This window comes from Corapipo altera, unplaced genomic scaffold, assembly GCF_003945725.1.
Source record: "Corapipo altera isolate COAL_440 unplaced genomic scaffold, ASM394572v1 133, whole genome shotgun sequence".
NCBI lineage: Eukaryota > Metazoa > Chordata > Aves > Passeriformes > Pipridae > Corapipo > Corapipo altera.
Genome location: NW_020884939.1, coordinates 1,026,597 through 1,045,137, shown reverse-complemented (window position 1 = coordinate 1,045,137; position 18,541 = coordinate 1,026,597). Strand labels below are relative to the sequence as shown.

The following is an 18,541-nucleotide window of genomic DNA, read 5'->3' as shown; positions in this document are numbered from 1 at the left end:
TTAATTCATCTGATGCACGAGTGATTCATGGTCTTCAGAAATCTGGACATGGGTATGGCTTCGCTGATTACAGTTTGGTCTTGACACTCAGTAGATGAGATTTTGGTAACTCAAATTTAGTTGAATTGTTAGTGACCTTTGAAAGAAGGTGTTGCTCTAATGAATGGCAGATGAATGTAACCTGAAGAAATCTCATGTCTGCTTCCTTGACATCTGCAAAGTATTACCACAGTCTTTGAGCTGATCTTTTAATACAGAGGTCCTCTGCATTTTTCTTTGTTTCCTGTCAAGAAACTACTTTTCAGGCCTATCTCTATCCCCATCTTGATTCCCCTTCTTCTGGAACTCAGCTCAATGGGTCAGCAGGAAGGTGTGTGGGTGGGGGCCTGTCATCACCCAGAAACCCCCCAGCCTGGTAACTGAGGAACTGCCACGTTTGCCTGTTGAGTGGATTTGGTGAAGCTTTGTTAAAGGGTACTCATGCTCACATTTTTATTCTAAAATAGTGTAATAAACCCCAAAATAAGTATATTTAAAAATTCTCACTGACAGATTTCATATGTGTACAGAAGTTCAAAAGATTCCCTTCTGATTCAATGTTTTGTGAAATAAGTGACCCCAATGCAAAGGGGGTAAGAAGCATTGTTCAACCATGAATGCTTCTGACACTAAACATCAGCTTCTAATGAATGTCCTGATTCTGAGATTTAATCAGTTTTAAGACAAAACGGTTCTGTAGTTTGTGTGGTGAAATGTTGTCTCAGAAATCTGAATTAAAGTCTAGCATTATACTTAGGATAATGATTTTTTGCATTTGAGTGGAGGTGTGATGGTTTATAGTTTTCAAACAGTTGCGTGGGCATAGCTGAAATGCCACTGCTTACTGACTATATATAGTCAGAAACACAACAGTTGTCTGTGTTGTTTCTCTCTCTTGCAATGTCAGTGTTTCTTGCCTTTGGCTATTACCATGCTCAAGTGTGTTCCTAGATAAGCCTTTCATCACACATAGCAGTGAACTGAAAGCAAGTTACTGGCTGGAGTTACATTCTGAGCCTTCAGCTCTTTGAAAGGAAATTATAAAAAATACTTTGATATTTTGAATGTCCATATTTAATGTCTTTTGACATTAAACAAGGGAGGCAAGACTTTTATGGCATGGAAGAAACTACCATTCACTGACAAGAAATGGGGAGTTTAAGGACATTTACTAAAGGAAGGGTAAAGTGATCTTTTGTATTATACTATATTCTTATTTGTGCCTCCCCTCATCTTAAAAGTAAACTTAACTTTCTCTTCCCACATTGAGAGGTACATGTGTGTGTTCTGCATTTAAGGGACTTTAATTCTGTTAGAGACAGAACTTAGATATTCAGATGGCTTAAAATAACCTGTGCTGTACATGCTTTTCATCAAACCAAGAACAGATGCCTTGTAGAAAAGCTTCTGACATCACCATCATGGGATCAGGTGTCCCTGAGTGGGAAAGGGGGAATGAAGATGTGGATGTAAGGCATGATGGGGGGCTGTGATGGCTCTGATTACACATTAGGAAGAACTGTATGAGATGTGGAAGTGGAACTTCCTGGTATGCAGCAGTGAAATAATTGCAATGCAACAGAATACAGTGATGTCTAAGTGAGGTAAGACTCTGTGACAGGAGAGAAATGTCCTGTAACATCTACAGAAAGCTATTGTGGGAATCTGAGTTATCACAGTTAGTAAGTGTTCTATTAACTGTTCTGTTAACCAGGTGCTGAGACCCCACCTGGAATACTGTATTCAGCTCTGGGGCCTCCAGCATAAGAAGGACATGGACCTGTTGGAGCCAGTCCAGGGAAGGTCACAAAGATGATCAGAGGGATGGAACACCTCCTGTTAAGACAGACTGAGAGAACTGGGGTTGTTCAGCTTGGAGAAGAGAAGGCTCTGGGGAGACCTTATTGCAGCCTTTCAGTACCGAAAGGGGACCTACAAGAGAGCTGGAAAGGGACTTTTGACAAGGGGGAAAAGCTTTAAACTGAAAGAGGTTGATGTAGATGGTGAGGCCCTGGCACAGGCTGTCCAGAGAAGCTGTGGCTGCCCCATCCCTGGAAGTGTTCGAGGCCGGGTTGGGTGGGGCTTGGAGCAACCTGGTCTAATGGAAGGTGTCCCTGCCCACGTCAGGAGAGTTGGAACTAGATGATCTTTTAAAGTTCCCTTCCAACCCAAACCATTCTATGATTTTGTATTATAAACCATTGTGGGTTTTTTTCTTGTTTGTTTGTATTTTTTTTCTCTCAAGTTTGAGACTGGGACGTTTGAAATACTCTCTTTTTACTGGCTCTGGTATGTCCCTCCCTCCCTTAGTAAATGAGCTCCTTTTGACAACTGTGTTTCTCTGGAACTGTAAATCCACCAGCCTCTAATGGTGCAGTTCACAGGAGTGGGTGACTGGACTTTCTTGGCAACAATACCTCCTTGTGGGAGGACACAAGAATGGCATAAAATTCGCTGCATTCCATGTGGGTTTCACACTGCTGCAGCTAAAAATAATAACAAAAAAAAATGAGAGGAGAAAGCCAGTTGTAAATACAAATAGAAGAGAGAGTAATGTGATGGTTAGATTTAGCATGAAAAAGACAATCTATTCAAAGAAATAAGAAAGCATAATCCTGTTGATCTTGCCTAAACCAAGAGCATGTGGCTGCAGTCTCAGTACGGACACAATGCCTGCCACCAGCTGCTGGCCTGGCACAAGCTGTCAGCTGACTGCCGACAGGATTATGGTTGACTTGTTTTGAAAGGAATTTCCGTGGAAGTTTCTGGACATTTTTGGTGCTGGATTGTCTTGGTTGGAGATAATTTGGAGGGATTGGAGACCTCAGACAGAAGTCTCCTCCCTCAGATTCAATGCCCCTGGTTGAAAAGGGACACCAAATATGGCTGTAAGTGAAACAATAACTCTTCACCAAGAAGAATGCTGATAACAATACTGATAAAACTGGATTAAACCAATCGATAAGGAGAAACTGGGACAGGAGTGGGCACAGGGCTGGGAACAAACACCCAAGTGACTGGAAGGACCTGCAAGACACCCGTTGGATCCAGCAGTGAAACTTTGTTGGTGCAATTTCCATGTTCTTTGCTCAAAGTGTTGCTCACAGTCCAGATCCATCACTGTGGTGTGGGAGCCCCGAGTGGGCAGGGAAGCCCGAAAACTCGATTACACGCGCTCGGGTTCAGATGGGAGCACCTCCAGTATCTCTCCTGGGCTGGGGATTTTTACACTGGATAATATAATACTGTGAGTCAGGGATACTTCAGGAGTCTTTGACCCTTCTAAGATGTTGCAGCTGTCTCGTATTTCAGTGCAGCTGAGTCCATTTTGGCTGACTATGGCTTATCAACAAGAGATGAATCCCTTCAGGCCAGGTGTGAATGTTCTGGGGAGTTATCTCAGCTGAGTCATCTGTGTAAGGAAAAAGAAGCACTACCCCACCTCAAAGAGTTTCATGGAATCTACGGGGTTGGAAAAGACCTCTGAGGTGATCAAGTCCAAGTTTGCTGCTTTCGTTATCTTGTTTAACACCCAGTTTATAGCCTGAGGTGTTGGATATGCAAGCGTTCAGCTCCTGGCCTGGATGGCCACTCCGCAAATTGTTAGCAAAGCATAGGGCTGATTGAGCCTTTAGCAACAAGAGTCCAGTCTCTTACAAAGCACCTGGGCAGTCACTGCAGCTGTTGGAGTCATTAATCATTAGCAGTTCACTCTCTTTAAAGAAGGCAGAACACCAAAAAAACCAAAGAGGCATATTTGGAGAAGAGAGAGAAGGAAAAGGCTGATACTAGAATTTTTGTGTAACCCAGGACATGGATAAAGTGCATGAATCCTCCAACTGTTTTCTACCTGTGGCTGAACCATGATTTTACCTCTCCTTGTGCCTAAGCAGAGATTTTTGTGAGCATGTGTGTAAGTGGCAGTCATTTGACACACCAGTAGCTGTCAATAGCTGATTAGCTAATGGTAGAACACCATTTACTTTGGGAGTCATCTATGTGTGTGTGCTGAAAAGAGTCTTGGAAATATCTGCCTGCCAATAATTGTGTAGTTATGATATAGCCTGTCTTTGATTCTTTGAATTGCTTTTCATTTGATTGTCTAAAATAGTTGAAATATTATGAATACTGCCACCTTTCCCATTCCCTATTTGTGCCACTAAAAGGGCATTTTTTGTGTTTCATTGTTTGTGACAAATGTAACTATGGAATAATATTCATTTGATGAGAATTACCATAAAAATAGATGAAATTGCATCAGACTGTCATGCAGTTTACTGTGTTTTAAGAAAGTTCTTGTCATGTTGTTGTTGGAGCTGTCATTTTCTGCTGTTTGCACTTCTAGCTCCTATCTGCCTAGCCTACATCTCATAGCTCTGTTTTAGGGTTGTGATTTTATACTTGTTCAACTGGCCATCCCAGTTTACGTCCAACTCATTTCTAAGGGGCTGGTCGTATTCAGACCCTTCTGTTTTTGTCTTTGCTCACAGAATCACAGGATGGTTGAGGGTGGAAGGGAGCTCTGGAGGTCAGGTGGTCCAATGCCCTGGCTCAGGCAGGGCCTGCAGTCTGCCCAGGACCATGCCCAGTCAGATTTTGAATATCTCCCAGGATGGAGACTCCACAACCTTCCTGGTCAGCCTGTGCCCCTGCTGAGTCACTCTCACAGTGACAAATCATTTTCTGATGTTTAGATGGAATGTCTCCTGTGTGTCAGTTTGTGCTCGTTGCCTCTTGCCCTGTCACTGAGCACCACTGAGAACAGTCTGGCTCCATCTTCTTTTCACCTTCCTTCCGGTGTTTGTGCAGACTGGTGAGATCCCCCTGAGTTTTCTCTGGCCTCAAAAGTCCCAGCTCTCTCAGCCTTCCCTTGTATGACAGGTGCTCTGGTCCCTGAATCACCTTTGTGGCTAAGGGTATACATGTTGAAAGGGTACTGTTTTCAGATTTTGGGACTATTTGCAGTTTTGAAGTGTCTCAGGTGCTTGAGAGACATGCAAATCCATACAGCCATTGTCTTCTGGAAGGCACAATAGCAGAGACCTGGGCAAATAATCACATGTGTGGCCTGTGAATATGCAGTTCAGCCTCATGTTTGTGGGAGGGGGAAAACATTACATTAGAGGTTTCTGAGGAGCTGCTGTGCTGTCAGAATTTTGTTTTTTGTTCCCAACTTTTATTAAATATTCCTGGCAATAGCACTGTTTCCTGTCCTCAGCTGAGCTATATCTCACTTCTTTCCTGATCCATTCAACTGCTAACTCACAGGCTCACCATTCACTCCTGTCTGGGCTTCTCACAACTGAGTACTTTCACTCCTTCCTAATTAGGCAGTTCCTTTCCAATCTGTAGCTCTGCTTTCCTGGTCAGCTTTGTTTAGACCACTTTTACCGTGCACAGAGACACCCCTGGCTGGTTATTCTGAGTCAGTAATAGTGGGTTATTGGCTAATGCATACTGGCTAATAATAGTTGAGGCTAATGCATGACTGAACAAGGTGTGAATGTATTTATTAAACTTGGGTGTTTGTCACTGTTGTTATTGTTAAATTTAATTAAATTTAGTTAAAACTTCACGTTGGGGAGCAGTATATTGCTGTCCACTGGCACAGTCAGTAGCTGCATGGCATAGATTTCATGTATTTCATGTCAGTCAGATGTCTGAGTCTATGAAGTTTTCATTCCATTAACTTATATTTGTAATGAGGAGAACAATATTTGATTCATTCTGTGACCAGGAATTATTTAATAGCAAGGACACCAAAGTACACAGTAATATAACAAGCAGTGACTAGAGAAGTTTAACATATTGTCCCTGGCTTTGTTGTGTATGGTTAAGAGTAGTAGTGTGAAGACCAAGGGAATTATTTCAGAATTAAATGATTCAGTAGAACAGAAAGGGAATACCATTCAAAATGTGGAACATCCTGCATGATCTGTAATAATTTGCCTTCATTTCAAGGCGTTAGGGCAACAAGGAGATGCCAAGTGACTTGCCAGGTACCTGATGGAGCTTTAACGATTTCTTTCCCCTTGAGTGTTGCAATGCAGCCTATGTGTATGTGTTCATTTTGCAGGTCAAGCCCTGAAGGTGTCAGCAGAGGCGTTCACCAGCGATCCCTGCTCCCTGCCCCGCAGGCAGGCCGTTGTCCCGGCAGCGCGCTCCCTGCTTGCGGCTGTCACAAGGCTGCTCGTTCTGGCCGACATGGTTGATGTGGCGTATTTACTGCAGCATTTGACTGTGGTGAGTAAAGGCTGGTTTAACTCAGGCTCCCTTTAGCCACAGGTCTGCTGATGGTTCTTCTTGCACTGAAAATTCCTTTTGTGCTTGAGAGTTGCAGGTCTCATGCACGTAACACTTTGGCGCTTGGGGCAAATGTAGATTCCAGATGAGATTTGTGGAATGGACTGAAAAAAAAAAAAAGTCTTCTGCATGTAACTCAACATACTTGATCTGGGGAAGCAGATAGTTATCCATACAGTTGTATTTTAACTTTGTTTTATTTCTTATTTCCTATTTCCTTACTTGAATTGTATAGCTTTCGATGCACGAAACCTTCTTGATGTTTGTGGCAGAGCTAGAGAATAATTTATTTGTAGAGAATCTTAAAGGTGGGAATTTTATATGGATATTTACAGAGGGAAAGAACTGAGTATGTAAGAGTCTGTCTCTGTGACAGAGACTCTGTCACTTTGTGCCAGAGATCAGCTGAAAGGAGAGGCAGATGACGGGTGAGAAGCTCATCTGACAACTCCCCAGCTCCAGATATGTATTTGTATACTGCAGACAGAAGACTACAAAGTCCTAATGTTGGCAAAGCTTTAAAATTTGTGCAGTAGAGAATATTCACTAAAAGTCACTTTATTTTTTCGCTCAAAGGAATAACGTGTTTCACAACTGCATATCACAACAGTGATGTTTTGGGTCATATTTTGTCCACCTGGCTCCCTTTATACAGAAGGGATGTCTTCTGTCTTCCATTCCATATAAAACTTACCAGTGGTCGTGTCCCATGTGAGCAGGCTTCCTTCCTTTTTTGAACACTGATTTTCATCTTGCCAGCATCATGCATCTGAACACAGAGATGAGTTAGATGAGTTTCTTCTCTGGCTGCTTATTCCATTCTACCTGGTGTGTGTCTTTGCTGGGAAGAGCAAGGAATTGTCCTGTTTTAGTTTTCCTTTTTTTTTACCCCCAACACCTTCAGTAATGTCTGACAAACTGATAAAAGTACAGATTTCTGTTGACTTCCTAATATTTCAGGGCAGAGGTGAATAACCAGTGCCATCTCTAATAATGCTTCATGCCACAAGAGGACCCACTGACTTAAAGGGGACCATGTTGAACAAGTTCAGTTTAGTGAGGGCAAGAGAATGAAAATTTGGCTCCAAATCAGAGTAGGAAAAGTATTTCCTGATAAACCAACATTGTGTGGATTTCAATACTGTGTTTGAAAGATCCACTGCTGACAATTGTTAGAGATGCAGTACAGGCTAAATAAACACTGCCTTGCAGCAGCTTATATGTTGTATATGTATTAAATTTGACAGCTGTAAGAGAGGTGGCCAGTGTCTCTTGTACTCTTGTGGTAAATTTTCCTAATTATGAGATTTTTCATTGGTAGCCTATCACATTTTCCATACGTATTTTCATAATCCTAGATGCACCCTTCTAAGATCTTCTCAGTATGTTTTACATGAGAGAACTAAAATTAGGTAGTTTTCTTTGCTAGAGTTCCAGTATTTCCGAACAGCTGTATAATTCACGTCAGGCTTCCCATTTGAAAATGAAAACAAACAGTAAGTGAAAATTATGAAAGAATGCAAAGTATCATTCAGGAGAAAGTCCAGCACTGCAAAGAGTGCAGTTAAATTGTCATCTTCTCCCATACTTTAATTCAGTTCTCCTAATAGGAGTGAGAACTGGATTTGTCAATGACCTCTTAGAATAAATTAGTGTGGCGTAACACTCTCCATAATGCCTGTTTAAAAAAGACTCACCCTAGTTCTTGGAGCTGTTACATTTTCCACGTTTATTTAGTCTCTGCCCTGGCTGTTGAACTTGCCAACACTGGTGTTGGCTGTAATGGTGTCTTTTTATGTTGACATCTAATTAGGAAATCGCCTTAGAAGAGAATTTCAACGTATGCTATTGAACATCCTTCCGTTTCTAATGACTTTTGGTCATGGCTCACTCAGCCAGATTTGAAGGCAATTAAATATTTTAATGAATTTCACCTTGGCTCTTTTCTAAAGCCTTAACTTAAATCATTATACTTTAAAACTCCCTTAGGAATTCAAATTGTCTTCAATGTGGACTTGCTCCAACAAAAAGACATTGTATTCACACAGTGACTGCAGTGTGAAAGGAGACCTTGTCTTTGCTGTATCAGCTCTAATACTCTTGATTTTTGCATGTTCACATGCCTTGAAAATCAACTCTCTTTAAAAGTCATTAGCTGTTTTTCTTTGGATTTGTTCTAAAATTTTAATACTTCTAATCATATTATCCTCTTCTTCAGTTGTGAGTGTTATGGCTGTTATCATTTAAGAGATGAGAAATTTCAGTGCCTTGAGCTCTATAATTTTCATAGAGTAAAATGACATTATAAAGGACTGAGCTAAAGTTGATTTTAAATCATTAAAGTAAATAAATGAAATAATAGTAGAATAAAAGACATAAAAGTTCTAACCAAGGAACTTTTTGCTTGTATGTATAAAATGGAAGAAAGTGGTTCAGCATCATCAAAGAACCCTGTAAAGTATTAATTAGATCTTACTCAGTATAAAAGTATTTCGAGGGGCATTATCTATTTATCTATATAATGTCTTTTATTTATTTAATAGTCCATTTATTATCTGCTTATGTATTGAATATCAGGTACCTCCTGCCAGTTTATGTAGCCTCTAAGAGGATTGTTTTCTGTACATTTGACTCGGACTTTGGGTGGGTTTTGACACCTGTGTAATAAAGTCTTTATATGAAACAGAATATGATGCTGAAAATGCTGAATATTTTTGTCACAAAAATACTGAAATGTGACATTGTAAAAGTAGAAATAACAGGTCAGTCAGTTGGAAAGATTTTGGTAGTCCTGGAGGGAATTTCATTCCTCATGTTCATAAACATACATTTGTTAACAAGAACTGAGCCTTTTGTAGCAGTTTCACTAAAAAAGCAGAGAGAATTTTGGTTGTTTTATGAATTCTATGGAATCTTCACCAAGCAAATCGTGAATAAATGTGTGTAAATGATGCATCCTAGACGCCAGTACAAACTCTCTGCGACTGGTCACATTCTGGCACAGTCCACTTTTGGCCATTTGTGCAATTTACAGCCTTTTAAGAGCATGAGAGTGCAGTGCAAACAGCAAGATCGTTTTAGAGTACACTGAGGAAATAAAAATACATCACACCAATAAGAAAGGTTTTGCTTCTTTAAACAACTTAATTTTTTTTTTTTTAACCAGGGAAGAGTTTAAATAAATAGCTGTTTGTATCTGAGTTTCCATACCTATTTTCGAGTTTGAAATCTCTAATAAAACAATTGCATTGTGAAAAATGTAGTCAGACAAAGGGCTATCTCATGCCCTTGGATTCAGAGCTGTATTACAGCTCATTCATTATGGTTAGTAATGCTCGATATTGTTTAATTAAGTGAATTAACAGACTAATGGATTTGCTTGAATTTATTGATCAGGAGAGCACACAAGAAGATAACAAGTTTTGAGAATTTAATTCAAAGAGCATTGGCAGTCTGTCTTTCTCTGGTTTCAGATCATGCTGAGCCAACATGTTTTATCTGCCTCTTTCCTCTTCTTGTCATGCTTGTAGATTTACTGTTTAAGTCTTCATATTTTTCATTAAAGCCTCAGACAGCATGATCTTTATAAAATGCTTGCTTAGAGTTATTTAAAACATTTGCCAGGAAATAAAAAAAGAGAATGATTACAGATAAGAAGCAACTTGTGAACTTTGGCCCTGTGAGCACAGAGCTGTCTGTTCCTCCCTTTTCTGCAGAGTATTCATCAGCATTAAACATTTTTTGAGCAGAACACAGTATGATTACATAGAAGAAAAGAGGTAAGTCATCTCAGGCCTACAGAGACGTCAGGTGTAGGGACTTGGTTCAACTCCCATGACTGTGCTTAATTGATCCAGCCTGTCCAGATCCCTCTGTAGAGCCTTCCAACCTCCAGCAGATCAGCTTGGCCCGTAGACTTGTGTGTGTCTGAGTGGTGGAGCAGGTTACTAAACACTTCCCCTTGGATTGTGAGGACTTCATTCTGCTCCCCATCCCAGTCTTCCAGTTCAGGGACCTGGGCTGTCTGGAAAACAACTGGTCTTTCTTTTAAAAACTGAGGCAAGAAAAGTGTTAAGTACCTCAGACTTTTCCTTCTGCTTTGTCACTGTTTTCCTCTGCATCCAACAGAGGATGGAGATTCTCTTTGCCCTTTCTTTTTTTTTGCTATTGTATTTACAGAAACCTTTATTATTGTCTTTTATGGCAGTAGCCAGATTAAATTCTACCTTCTTCCCACCTTCCCAGTACCATGGCAAGAGAAATCTCTGAACATAAGGAGTGTTAAGAAGGTGATAGGAGTCTTTCTGGAGAAGATCTGGCTTCTCCTTTGGTTTATACTCCCATTTATTTTCTCATTAATCAACAGAAATGGATTCTTGCTACTAATTGGATGTTGGTCTATGGTTCAGGGGATGCAGTCGTTTTTAATCAGGGCTGCAGTGTTTATCATTGCACTTTGCAAATTCTGTGGCTCTCTGAAACGTGGAGTAAATAACAGAGGAAAAGCAGCTTCCAAAGAATTACTTTTAAGAGTTAGGCTTTTCAGAGTGTCCTTTTGAGTGCAACAGGAACCTGGATCCACTTCTGTGCTTGCTATAGGAGCCTCTTGGCTGCTGCTTTGTAACTCATAAAAATAAATCATTGTCAAGTTGCGAGATGAAAAATTCCAGATGAAATAAATTATAAGCACCTATGACACAAAGGTAATTGTGACACAAGTTAACATGGAAGACTTGAAGTCATCAGGAGCATGACTGAGTGTGAGAAATCCATATTGTGTCTGGTGATGAAGTTTGAAAATTGTTTTGGAAGAGTTGGAAGGTGGGATATTGGACAAGCAGAGGCCTATTTGAAATAATTACTTGGACTGTGCAAATGCCTGCGCGCTCCAGTCAGTGACTAGGACCCCACTGCAGTCGACTGTTGGAAGCAGTCAAGGAAAGGACATTGCTAAATGGTTTCCTTGAGTGTTTATTACTATGTTTTGCTTCTGCAGCAACAGTTAAGTGCGGTGCTTATAAGAGAATAATGTGGAAGTGATGTTCTGAAATTTCCTTCTATAGAGTGCTAATATTGGAAGGCAAATTCTAGGTTGGGAAAATAATCTCGGGAAATCATCTTGGCACATTATTTATTGGTAGTATGGCAATGAAGTCAGTAGAATGGCTTGTCTGATCAACAATTATTTGTATCTCAAGCATGCACAGATCATTCTGATCTAGAGAAATTTATTTTGTAACTTGTTCTTGCTTTGGGAGGCAGAAATGAGGAAATGCATGCAGAACAAACAGTGTCTGCTTTATCATCAAAATGCATGTCTTCAGACCTGCTTAAAATGAGAGCAAAATCATCTGATATTTTCTGAATGGAAAAAGCTATGTGAACTGCTCTCCATAAATCTCTCCAAAGGAGGCACATTGCCCATTCCATTACAGCAAAATATGGGGAGAGCAACTATTTTCTCATAAGTACGTGTGTTCTGTAATTGGAGTTTGAGAGGTTTTGAATGTTTTTTTTCAACCACATCTCTGAATAATTTAAAATAGTACATTTCATGTAATTTAGTCTTTTAAAGAACCAGTACATTATTAAAACAGGAAGGTATTTTTCAATGAACAGCTTCCTTATGTCAGAATGGAAGTTGCTTTTTGTCCTTAATTCAACTTGTATTAATTCATGTGAAAATAAAGAGAAATATTTCACCAATAGAAAAAATAGTTCAGTGCTATTGCACAGTGGAAGATGATAGCACTGATATTCTGAAATACAAGTACTCTTTCACTTCTGCAGCTCTAGACAAAGCAGAAAAGAGTAATTTCTCCTTATTCTTGAATAACAGATTGGTGTTTTGTAGCATTGGCCCTAAATCTGAACCAAGTATGTCGAAGGGGACTAAGTAAAGGATGTGCAGCAGGCCATTTGATTACATCGTCCTTACAACTTAGCTGGACTCCCAGGCAAGTGACGTTAAAGGTGTGTGGTTTGTCAAACAGCATCTTGCACAGACTGCAGAAACAGTGTCTGCTGCCTCCCACACCTCTTGCTGTTGATGTGGAGATTGTAAAGTTTTTGCTGGGAATATGACTTCGTATTCTGTATTTAATGATGTCTCCTCCCGCCTTTCTGAATTGTAAGCAACGAAACAATTTGCACTGCATGTTTTATAATCTCACATTTTTGTGGCCTGGCCTCTTCTTTAGCTAGGAAGCCATTAATTTTCATGGCCCGTGGTGGGGTTCTCAGGATTGCCAAGGGAATACCCTTAGAGAATTTTGTCCACCTGAGACCAAACAAGCTCCAGCCTGGGTAGTGCAGAAGCCATTTCCTTGGGATTCTGTAAAGAATGCTGTCAAATGTAGCTGCAAAGTTACACTATCAAAAGTTAATAATTAAAACCAGACTTTAAAAATCAAACAGCAACTCTCTTTAACATCATTTAATATCACTTATTCCACACTTGTGTTATGAATCAATTTGCTTGCAACAGCTGAACATGGTAGAAACAGTGACCTTAATCTTTTACATAAAGATGCAGAGACAGGTGACAACATGAAGAAACTTTTGAGTCTTTATTAAATTGAATAAGTTAATTTGAATGAAGATCAAACACAACAAATTCTACCTTAAGTAGTATCAAAATTTTAGGATGATTAGTTAGTTTAATATGATTTCTTGTTGAAACATTGTGCAACCACTCTGTCTCAGCCTCTTCTCTTTGAACGCATTGCCTCATTTTTGTTACATATGACAGAAGAGAAGGAGCCCCAGGGTTCCTGAATGTATGTGGAAGGATAGTGGAGAAAAAACCCAAAATGACTACAGCAGGAGCTCATAAAGACAACAGAGGATTCTCAGCTCTTAACTGGCTTTACTGTAGGAGAAACTGCAGTCAGAGCTCGTGTCTGTTTTTTGACATCCCAGCGAGTAAGTTGTGAGACTGCAGGAAGTGCCAGCGTACTTGGCTCTAGTCCTTCACTTTTTGGTTTTGGGTTTTTTTTCGTGTGAAAGGAATGCTGTAATGTTTGAGAATGGAATATAATGTTCTTCTGTTTAAGTTATGAAATTGTGTGTGCAGTATTCTGTGCTACGAAGTTATCTATGGTAACTTCACAAACAGAAGCAGCTCTGATTAAATCACAGAGATAAAATCAGTCCAGGTAGTTACCCAGTAGTGCCACAGAGAGCAAAAGTAGTAAAGGACTGCTACTTCTCAGCTTTTAGAAACTGTTCAAAGCACTTTGAAAAAGTGACGGGTGAAAAAGGGTGTGAGTGAATCTCTTATGTTTATTTACATTTGGTTATTGGTGAGAGGAAAAAAACCAAACTAGTATTTCTTTTCACCTCTAGACAGTAGAGATAAGAGAGGTTTTCTTGCCGTTCACCCCACCAGTGGTGGTTCACACTGATGGAAGAATGACGCAGAAAGATCCAGATGTGGTTTTAAGTTTAACATGTGCTGATAACCTTTGTATGCCCAAGGCCCTTTTTTGATTTCTTGTTGGTGGCACTGAAAAGAGCGTATGTGTGTTTTCTGAAAAGGGCTTGTTTGTTTTTTTTATTTACTTTTGAGTAAAAAAGAGTTTTTCCCTTCCATCTAAAGACAGACTTCTCAGTGGATGTCCTGGCAGTTACCCTTCTATTTTATTGAAGTGTTGCCCTTGTAGTTACACATTTGGTTTGTATTTGCTCGTGCTGGTTCTTACTTCTCTTTCCAGAGAGCCAAATGCATTATTAATGTTTAGGTTGCTTCAGGACATAAGAAAGTGAGTGAGCTTGCTAGTAGAACTCCTGCCAAATGAAGAATTGAAGTATGGGATTCTTAAAAGGATGATGATGATGATTCTACAGCTGTGTTGTTGTCTAACATGTTGATGATTATATAAAAAAAAGGAAGAAACGTCCAAAAAAGACTGGACCGTACATCAGTTTAGTGAGTTTGGGAATCATTAGAGACCTTATCCCTGTTTTATTCAACCCCACAAGAGGGTGCAGCAGCTTTGGGCTAAGTTCTGGAGAAACATGTCATAGTTCGAAGCAGAGGGTGTATGACAAACTTTACAGGTATATTTTGAGTAGCTTCTTACACACTTATAAAGTGGGAGCACTGTGGAGCACTATGGATAGCTTTTGGTCACCTTAAACTGTACTCAGCTCTTGTTTGCACACGTTGTAATTAAATTTACTTTGACCTAAGTGGATAGCCAGGAGTGGGAATTGATGAAAGCAAGCACTGCAAATGCGAGGCTTGGAAATCAACTCTGGGGCAGAAAGAAAATCTGAAAACAACAAATCATACAAAAAGTGGAAGATAATGAAGCCAAATGGAACAGAATAGAGAGTCTTGCAGTTTTGTGTTGCCATTTCTGTTCTGTCACCCCTATTGTTACAGAACTCGGGAACGTATACTTTGGGTGAGAAAGCTTTCTTTCATTTTTTGGTAGCAAACACTTTAAATGCAACCAGAAAGTCTCCAGTTAAACTCTAGTGGTGCTGAAGGAGGTAGAGTAAAATAAATTACAAATAGCTATAAACACTGCCTTAACTTGCTTTTTGGTTATGAGAGCAGTGAGACTGAAATGAAGGCTGCAGCGTGGCAAACATGAAGTGCTGCCTTGCCTGGTGATTCCAGGGTGTGCGTTGTAAATCATCAGTGAAAATCTACTGCAGCTGCTTATTATCCTCAAAGAGGAATTACCTAGTGGCTGTTCAACAGCGTATACAGCTTTGGCTTGAGCTCACTCAAATGCCTATGGAATGGGTCACACTGGAGCACTCTACATCCATGAACAGCACTAGCTGTCAGTTCTGTAGTCAGCTTGCTAAAGAGGGACTGATGATGAGTGGAGGTTTGGCTTTTGTTTTTTTCTTTTCCTTCTACTGCTGTGGTTCATTTTTCTAATTCAGTGACTGTAGTTTTAGCAAAAGTATAGAGAAGTGGTTTCTGTAGTTACTTCTGCAGTGCTCGGTTTTCCAGAACTGACTGGAAAGCAGTCCATTACTTTTGGTCTTTTGCCTCATTCCCTGGACATCGGTACCACATGTGAGTTTACAGTGGGTAATTCATCTACAGGGCCTGTAATCAGTAAGCTAAGTCACTGTTTTGGAGGATTTACAAGATATGTAGTTCTTCTTGATTATATAAATGTAAATAAATAAACGTTTATAGACTTGCTCCTGATGGTAATCACTGCGATAACAAAATATTTCTAAACTACTTAGAGCTTTGCAGCTGTCACATGCTTGTGAGGTGAAAAAGACTATTTACAGATAGGGAAACAGAGAAAGTCAGAGGAGAAGGTTCATGGTTTCCTTGAAGGTAGCAAGGAAGCTGGACCTCCAATTCTCCTCTCACACAAATCTTTACCTCTCTCTTACAGGTCCTACAGCTGGGCTGGTATTGTGCACCTCTTTGAAAAATACCAGTCCTGTTTTTAATGATAGTGTATGCGAGCAGAAATGTGGGAGACAATAAAAGAGTTTTTTCAAATATATTAATGGAATTAGGCAGTATAGAAATATCATTGGCCCGTTCCAGGATCAGGATGTTCACCTCCCATACAGCAGAGGAGTTCAGTGTTTTCTTTGCCTCTGGCTTCAACATGGATGATGGACCAAGGGGGTCTCAGTGCCCTGAGCTGGAGGACCATAAGTGCGAGAACAAGCAACTTCCAGTCGACCCTGAAATTGTGCAGGATCTGCTGCTCCAGCTGGATCCCTGAAAATCTATGTGGCCTGCTGAGATTCATCCCAGAATCGTCAAATAGCTGCTGATGTCATCAGAAAACCTCTCTTGATGGTTTTGGAGTGGTCTTGGGAATCCAGAGAGGTCTCAGATGACTGGAAGCTGGCAAATGTTGTCCTGATTTTCAAGAAGGACAAGATGCAGGACCCTGGAAACTACTGCTACTGCGATTGAGGCCTGTCAGTCTCACTTCAGTGCCTGGAAAAGTTATGGAGAAGATTATTCTGGGAAGTATTGAAAAACACCTGAAAGACAGTCATTGTTCACAGTCAGCACAGCTTCATGAGGGGAAAGTCCTGCTTATCCAACCTGATTTCCTTCTATGGCAAGGCAACCCACCTAGCTGATCAAGGGAAGCCAACTGGATTTGAGTAAAGCTTTTGATCCTGTCTCTCCCAGGATCCTTCTGGACAAACTGTCCAGCCCACAGCTGGATAAACACACCGTGTGGTGGGTGAGCAATTGGCTCACGGGTTGAGCACAGAGGGTGACAGTGACTGGAGGGACACCAGACTGATGACCTGTCACTGGTGGGGTTCCACAGGGCTCCATGTTGGGCCCTGTGCTCTCCAACATCTTTATCAGTGACTTGGATGCAGGACTGGAAGGGACACTGAGCAAGTTTGCAGATGACACAAAACTGGGAGGAGCTGTTGACTCCCTCGAGGGCAGGGAGGCCCTGCAGAGAGACCTGGACAGATCCCAGAACTGGGCAATCACCAATCAGAGGAAACTCAACAAGGGAAGTGCCGGATTCTGCACCTGGGATGGGCCAACCTGGGGTGTATGGACAGACTGGGGAATGAGAGGCTGGAAAGCAGTGCCAGGAAAGGGTCCTGGGGGTCCTGTTTGATGGCCAGTTGTCCATGAGTGCCCTGGCAGCCAGGAGGGCCAACCCTGTCTTGGGGGGCATCGGGCAAAGCATCGCCGGCTGGGCCAGGGAGGGGATTGTCCTGCTCTGCTCTGACCTGAGGCAGCCTCACCTGCAACATTGGGGCAGTTTTGGGCACAGGTAGTATATAAGAAAGATATTAAGGCATTAGAGAGTGTACAAAGCAGGGCAGTGAAAATGGGGAAGGGCCTGGAGGGGAAGCCATATGAGGAGCAGCTGAGGGCACTTGGTGTGTTCAGCTGGAGAAGATGAGGCTGAGGGGAGACCTCACTGCAATTACAACTTCCTGGTGAGGGGAAGACACTGAGGTCTGCTCTGTGATGACCAGTGACAGACTTGAGGGAATGGCCTGAAGTTGTGTCAGAGGAAGTTTAGGTTGGCTATTGGAAAGAGGGTCTTCCCCCAGAGGGTGGTTGGGCACTGGAACAGGCTCCCCAGGGCAGGGGTCACAGCATCAAGTGGCAGAGTTCAAGAAGTGTTTGCATGATGCTCTCAGGCACAGGGTGTGACTCTTGGGGATGGTCCTGTGCAGGGTTGGACTCAATGATCCTTGTGGGTCCCTTCCAACTTAGCATATTCTGTGATATGAAAGAAGTTTTAACTTTTAAAAATAAGATCTATAATGAAGTATAATTAAAGTTGTCACAGCTTTTGTGCAGAATGTGACCACACTGCCTACTGTGATTATCTGGTCTTGCAAATTACTCTTAAGTAAATTAGCTTGATAAGAAGCACCCTTTCATATTATATAACTATAATATATTTATAATGTATTTATAATATAATATATAAATTCTACTTGTAGGCTTGATATAATGAGGAGTTCATGACCTGTATAAAGTTTCATATGCTTTTCTTAGTTGAAAAAAGAGTATTTAAATATATACGAATATATGTTATATCCTGTAACATGGCATAGAGAAAGAACTCACCTGTAGAGGTTGTATTGACTGCAAGTGTTTTGTCTTATGCAAGCCTGACCTATGAAGTTAGAGGACTTCATTTAATTGAACAGGGCATATTGCTTTGCATTCTGTGATTAGTTTCAAAACAAAACTGTAGAGATATCTAAAAAGTTAGAGGGGACACAGCTCCATAACATTAGCATTTAGTAGAATAAAATCCTAATACAAAGTAAAACACAGCAACTGTGTGAATTACGATGTTTTTCTTTTTTCTTTTTTTTTTTTTTTTTTACCATCACAGTTTCAAAGAACATTTGAATCTTTAAGAAATGTATCCAGTAAATCTGAGCTACAGAAAACCTACCAGAAGTTTCGAAAAGATCTGGAAAATCTGGATTATTTGGCATACAAACGTCAGCAGGTAAGAACACGGAAGCTTGGTAAGAAGACATAGAATACTGGACATAAACCCGGTGGATGGTAAAAGGGATGTGTTTGATTGAGGTCCCTGTCCTGTCAGTAGGGTTTTGTGCTTTGTGCAGGGTTGTCAGGTGAGGCAGCAGGAGGGGTGACAAGGCTGTTTAATGCGTATGATATTGAACTGCCTGTGTTGTGATTTCTCAGCAGAGAGGAGGACAGGCAAAGCAAGTAAGTGAGGCT

General features: G+C 40.8%; 1 protein-coding gene across 4 annotated transcripts in view; it reads left to right on the top strand.

The window, feature by feature from the left end:
* CTNNA3 (catenin alpha 3) overlaps nucleotides 1-18,541 on the top strand; it is a 433,577-nt gene that overhangs the window by 17,415 nt on the left and 397,621 nt on the right. For all 4 annotated transcript variants that reach the window (XM_027660928.1, XM_027660929.1, XM_027660927.1 and 1 more), the window contains 2 exons: nucleotides 6,116-6,282; nucleotides 18,183-18,302. In XM_027660928.1, the coding sequence (XP_027516729.1) occupies nucleotides 6,116-6,282; nucleotides 18,183-18,302 (287 nt within the window). The remainder of the gene's footprint in view (nucleotides 1-6,115; nucleotides 6,283-18,182; nucleotides 18,303-18,541) is intronic.